At 44.4% G+C, this 6,418-nt stretch overlaps 1 protein-coding gene and 1 long non-coding RNA gene across 4 annotated transcripts in view; one reads left to right on the forward strand and one right to left on the reverse strand.

Moving 5' to 3' along the window:
* The window catches only part of LOC310687054, a 214,686-nt gene that overhangs the window by 38,968 nt on the left and 169,300 nt on the right, over window positions 1-6,418 (reverse strand). The window lies entirely within an intron of this gene.
* Window positions 1-6,418, forward strand: part of AHCYL2 (adenosylhomocysteinase like 2) — a 169,219-nt gene that overhangs the window by 29,206 nt on the left and 133,595 nt on the right. Inside the window, exon 1 of one of the 3 annotated variants that reach the window (XM_083461247.1) lies at window positions 6,183-6,359. The exons of the other annotated variants lie outside the window; for them this stretch is intronic. Within the exon in view, the coding sequence (XP_083317373.1) occupies window positions 6,357-6,359 (3 nt within the window). The 5' untranslated portion in view covers window positions 6,183-6,356. Of the gene's footprint in view, window positions 1-6,182; window positions 6,360-6,418 lie in introns of those variants that run through there. 3 annotated transcript variants of the gene reach the window in all.

The following is a 6,418-nucleotide window of genomic DNA, read 5'->3' on the forward strand; positions in this document are numbered from 1 at the left end:
TTCTGCGTGGTTTGCTGAGAGAAGCAACAGCGTGTGACAGGCTGATGATGCATATGGGAACGGTTGGAGAGGGGAGGCTGGCTTTTGTGAGCACGAAGGAACTTGTATCCAGCAACTCGTATCTCCCTTTGGAGAGGTCTGAGCTTGGGATCTTGGCAAGGCAATTCTTGTTGGGATGTGAACACTTTTTTATTTTTACCTAGACTGCCAGTGGCAGTAACAGTGTACCCCCTCAGTGGTTTTTAAAGCATGCACCTAGAAAAGCAGTGTGTGAAGCATTGATTCCTGGGTTGGACTTGATGACCCTTAGGGTACCTTCCAGCTCTGTCATTCTTTGAAGCAGGCATGTTTTGGAAATGCATATCCATCACGTAGACACCCTTCTCAGAACCGCGATTGGTGCCAGCTTCCTGCTGAGGCAATTTTTAATGGAAAACTCTGATCTGCTGCCAAAGAACATGTTGGATTGCCTTGAGCTCATCTCTTGTGAGGCTCAATCCATGGTGTTCATAGGTAATTGCTTAGGTGGGTAACGCTTGAGGCAGACAAGTGCAATATAATGCAGATGTGGTGGAAGTAGGCAGCTTGAAGGCTGCCCCTAGGTCATCTCCTTCTGGGAAACAGTTGGCTTAAAGGACAGCTGCTCCCAAATTGATGTGTCCCAGACAGTTATGTACTGCAACTCCCATCAACCCCAGCCAGTATGGCTAATGGTCATGGGTGATGGGAATTGTGGTCCAAAACATCTGGAGGATATCAGGTTTTGGAAGGCTGGTGTAGGTGCTGGCAGTAGGAGCTGGGGATAGAAATAACTGCGTAGTGAGTTTGAGGTTAGAGAGGGAATGGGTAAGTGTGTGTGGGGTGCTGGTAGAAGGTGGAAATTTGAGAGAGACTGGAAATGTGTTTTAAGTTGGTTGGAGGGAGGCATTAACAGTGGTGGTTGTATTATAAAGTACGCCCTTGCGGTCGAGCCAAGGGTGTAGGTGGAGCTGTGGTTAATTCAGGTGGTGTACCTTTGGGCCAGGGAAGCCCTATCATTGTGTGGATGCTATTATCCACCTGTAGCCCTCAGGCTAGGGTGTGGCGTGATTCCTTTAAAATATCCTTGTTTTTCCTCTTTTAATATTGAAGGACTTTAATCCTGTCACTCATTTCTTTTCAAAATAAGCCAGTGAACAAGTTTACTGTTCCCATTTTACAGGTGGGTGTTAACTGATAGAATTGCTTGCCTGAAGGTAATCTAGTGAGCTCATGCTACCTGAACCCAGGTGTTTCAGACTAAAGCTCTTCATCTGTTTTTTGGATTTATATTTCGTCTTCCATTTCATAAAGATTGCAAGGCACTTCACTACAAAATAAAACAGTTTATTCAGTCTGCATAACAGTGGCTGAGTTTGGATGTAATCCTGGCCTTAAATCATAGGATGCACAAACCGTGAGCCCTCCCGATCCATTCCACCGTTCTTGGGGAAACAAACCATGAAGCAGATGCCTTTGTGTTGCATTTGAACCGGTGATTATGGTTGCTTTAGATGCAACTCTATAGTTTGTTTCCCTGCTCCATATAGGGAGAAGTGAATGGTAAACTAGCATGCAAACTGGTTTGCTTAACTATAGTTTATGACCAGCATTGTAACCCAACCCAGCCAGTGTGTTAAACGTGTAATAAAAATACAGTATTAAAACACTGAACCATTATTAAAAACAGCCAGCAGCTAAAACTATTGGCGTGCTGAAGATGTTAATTGGAAATCTGGGGAAATATGCCTAAAAAATAATGTTAGACTTGTCTATGGGAGAGTTATATAATGTAGGGTGCTATGACAAAAAAGGCCACTTCTGTGCCCATCGGCTGCCTAAAAGCACCCAGAGAGGGACCAGAAGATCTTGATGGGCAGCTATATATGGAAAAAGGCAGTATGTTACAATAGCTTGGGCACTAGGCTATTTACAGCTTCAAAAAATAGTGCTGAGACACTTGGGCAGAAATGGCTCACTTTTGCCCTCTTCCCACCACGTGTTTTGCTGCTGCACTCCTCCCACCCAGAGACAGTTATTTTTCTATTTCTCAGAATCCTTCCTGAGCAGCGAGTGCTTCATTATGACAAAACATCAGTTGGATGGGGGAAATAAAAATTGCGACCGCCACCATGAACATCCTACATGGCTATCAGATGTATGTTTGTAGCCTCCCGCTAATTTCACACCCCTGGAAGAATTGTCAAGATGCTTCCCCTGCTTTTGACACCTGCAGATGGAGCCTATTTTTGAACCAGGGCCCATTTGAAAAGGTTAATACCAAAATGGAAGCCAGGACAGTTCTTTCAATGATATTAATAGGTACATACCACTCAAATCTTGCCAGTGCATTCACTTACTGACCTGGTTTGCACATAACACTGACTCTTGATTTATTAAACTATGTTTCATTAAATCCTGGCTTGTTTGATTTTCTGATACCTGCCCAAAGGGCTAGGTTTTTTTATTTATTTTTATGTTTTTAAGGGGGGGGGACAACAGGTTAGGTGCATCCATTAATTTCTGTGAGTCTGCTCTGAATATGATTAGTATTGAAGACAACCCATAAAGTTCTGTGGCTTTCAGGGCTGGTTGGCTTGCCAGTAGGATCTCCGACTTGGAAGCAATGCTTTTGATAAAAAGAAGCCATGCAATAGTTCTGAATGAGAAGCGTTCCTGATGCCTGCATTACTGAGTTCTGCAATCAGGACAGCTAGCTGAGTTTCAGAGCCTCACTGATCAATGAATCTTGTTGGTTGGCCTTTGGCAATTTCCTTTCTCTCCTTGCCTAATGTAACTCACTGAGTAGAGAGAGATGTTTGGAGTGAGGGGCAGGAAAGGAAATCTGAAATGGTTTTCCTCACTCAGCCCCCCATTTTTAAGTCACTTCACCAAATTTCAAATCCAGGCAAGTTCCAGAAGCAGTATTGTTATGTCAGGAAGCAATCTCACATGTTTTAGGGTGCTTGCATAAGAGCACGGCCCCCAAGAACAGGATGTACCAGACAGCTGGGTGGGTTATGTGGACCCCATGAGGTCCATGGAGCACCAGTTGGGAAACACTGTTTAATGGTGATATTGCTTATTGTGGCTTTTTTTTGCATTTAAATTGTAAACTCCCTTTGATCCAATATACATTAAAAGAGGATAATCATCAAATAAGCTTGCTATGAATCCCTCCCCCAGTATGGTATGTTAATGCCCCGAGTCTTTTGAAGAAGGACTTTTGGCTTACAGGACTGAGAACTGCAGTTAGGAGCTACCATTTTATTCTGGAAAACATCAGGCAGGCTGCATTCAGGTGAGCTAGTTGCATTCATGTTTCTGATAATGAACCTTATTGGCTTTTTGACCTTGAATGCAGTAAAGCTCCTTCGCATGATAGGGAACTCTTCTGAGGAGAAAAGGGATTCAGCAGGATATATAGCCCCTCTGGGAAAACTAGGAGCTCTACAAGCTCTGACCCCTGGAAGCAGCAGCAGCAGCCTGGGCAGATGTCAGTGGGTGTTCTTGGGGTGGGATAATGAGAAATCAAGCTTTCACTAACTTCAGTGTACCATTTTGGTGTAAATTCTTCCCTTCAGGCATACCAGCCCCAGCAGGTCCTGCTCTCCTATCCCTGTTCCATTCCCACATGAGGGCAGTGGCTGCTCTTGACTTTGGGGCATTTCCCATTAGGCTAATATGTGCATCTTGTAATCTGGACTTTCTGACCACTGTTGGCAGCTCTATTTATCACAGAGGAGACAGCTTACTCGAAATAAACCCGGTTAAGCTCACAGCGCTAAGAATAGTAAAAAGACCCCAATTGCACAGCCAAGAGGGCCCTCTTCTCATCTTAACACATAAGCATGGTGATAAACTCTCCTTTATTGGTGCTAATCTGACTATTTGCATGAGAGCAACGTGTGAGCAATCATACCAGTTTACATTCCCTCTGTTACCTAATCAACGGTGCCTGCTCAGTACCTCATGCAAATCCCCACTGCTATATTCATCTCCTTGAGGTTATTACCCAGTGTGTTCTTGAATTAACCCCCCCTCCACCCCTGCCCCTCTGTTAGTCAGACTTCAACAAATTTTGCTTGCGGAGCTGTTTTTGCATGTCTGAGCTTGGTATTCTTGAACCAAAAAGAGCTTTGTGACATGTTACAACTGTTGTATTTTTGCTTCCTTCCTACTGCTTGCTCACTCTTTATTTATCCCCCCACCCTCAGCCTCCCTCCTCCCTGTCAAGACTGACAATTTTGATTATGGCGTCTTGACATCACCTTGTAATATTTTCAGAGATTTTGTTTACCATGAACTCTGAGCACTCTGCATGCACAAGGCTAGAGCGTTCTTTAGACGGGCCATTTCTAAAGGCTACAGTTGATAGAATGGGGGAGGAGATGTGGTTTGTTCAGGCCTGTTTAATGACTCTAGAAAAATAGTGTTGGGTACTTAATCAGAGAGGACCCACATGGACCCATAGAGCCTGTCTACTCTCAACATCTCTCTTAAACTGCCCTGGAATCTTTGCAATGAAGGCTGGCCTAGATATCCTTATACATAAATACCGTATTTTCCCGTGTATAAGACTAGGTTTCCCCCCTAAAAAATAATGTCAAAAATTAGGGGGCGTCTTATGCACGGATACATCTCCCCCCATTTTCTTAAAACTTAGTCTCCCAAAATAGGGGGTGTCTTATACATGGGGGCGTCTTACAGACGGAAAAATATGGTAAATCACTCACCAGCAGCACAAGACTCAATGGGTTTCCTTTGATTGCAGAGGCCTGGTGCTGATGAATAGATTCAATATATATATTTCCTTCATATAGAATACAGTGTTTAAAATGTTGCTGCTGGAAGGTTTGCACACACAGTGTTGGAGCATGTGCTTTGCATGTACAAGTTCTCACATTCAATCCCTGGCATTTTTACTGACAAAAGGCATGGCAAGCTTGTGATCCTTCACATGGTGTTGGTTTCATAATTCCCACCATCCCAGACAAATTGGCCATGTTGGCTGGTGCTAACGGGAGTTGGAATCGAACAGCAATCTGGAGGGACACAGGCTTCCAAACTCAAAGGCTCATAGCAGCAGGGCTGGGATGGAATTGAAACCACAATAAGAGGAGACTAAATTAGGCTGGGTAGGGACCAATTGTCTAATGTAGCGTGTTCATAAGAAGCTGCAAGGATACTTCCCCTGGGTTATCTGCTTTCTCAGTTCAGTCTGTTGGCATTAAATTAGAAGTGTGCAGAACGCTCCTCTTTAATTCTAGAACACCTTTTACTCAAATAGATGGCATGGCTTGCATGGGTGTTCTATCTTCAGTCTGGATTGTGTGGAAAGGCCAGATGCAAACTCCCCTCGTATGTCAACATCATGTGATTCCCTTTTAAAGTTGCTTTGCAGATGCCCCTTAAACTTCCCTTTCTGTATTCTAAAATAAAGGCTGTTTTAAGCTATGGATATTGGGGAAGGGGTCTCTGTGGATAGAACACCTGCTTCTCAGTTCTCTGGTCTCAGGTCCAGTCTCTGATGTCATCTCCAGGTAGGGCTGGGGGAGACTGGTGCGAAAGAGATCTCTGGAGATCTTCCAGTCAGTGTAGACAATACTGAACTCAGTGGACTAATGGGCTGGTTCTGTATAAGACAGCTTCCTGTATTCCTAAACTGTCATAATTTGAATAATGCTGATATTTCTGATGGTCCTCCACCCAGAAGGGAAGGGGGCGCTAATCGGAATGAAACCGGAAGTAATGTGTCCCTGCCAGCTGTCTCCAGTGAAAAACAAGCACAAAACCATCACATAGTACTAAAGATAAGAAAATACTTTACTGATGGTCGGTTTCCAACTAAGGCTTTCCTCTACTGTTTCTTTGCATTTGATTCCCCCCCCCTTCGGTGGGGGGAGTGGAGATAGTGGGCTGGTTGCTCTGAATGTACTCCATTCCTGCCACACTTGGTTAGTTTTTCAGACTTGACCACTTGCCTCATAAAATTAGAAACTCATTATCAAAGGTAAGTTGGAAGAGTGTCCTGGTGAACTTTGCCCTCTTAAGCTGCCCAGTTTTGTAATGTGGGGCAACTCCAGCGCGTTGACCTGGCCTTCTCCAGTTTCTCACTGGCAAGGCCTTTCGGAACAAGATGTGGTTACAGACAGCCCTAATCCTGCAAGCTGCTTTTCCTTTCAGCATAATCTAGGCAAACGCTTTCCCTTTAGGGAGGTGTGGAACATCCCCGGTTTAGTTATGCAGAAATAGTCCCCTCGCTGAAAAGTGGCGTCAGGTGTTCGGGAGCGACACTTATCTGCAAGAATCCTCCTTGCAAGAGTAGGATTTTCTACATGGTAAGTTTGCCGTTTTGGATCCCATCTGGTGTGCAAGGCGCCAGACTGCTGCTTACCAT

This window comes from Podarcis liolepis (genome assembly GCF_965112155.1).
Source record: "Podarcis liolepis genome assembly, chromosome: 10".
Classification (NCBI taxonomy): Eukaryota; Metazoa; Chordata; class Lepidosauria; order Squamata; family Lacertidae; genus Podarcis; species Podarcis liolepis.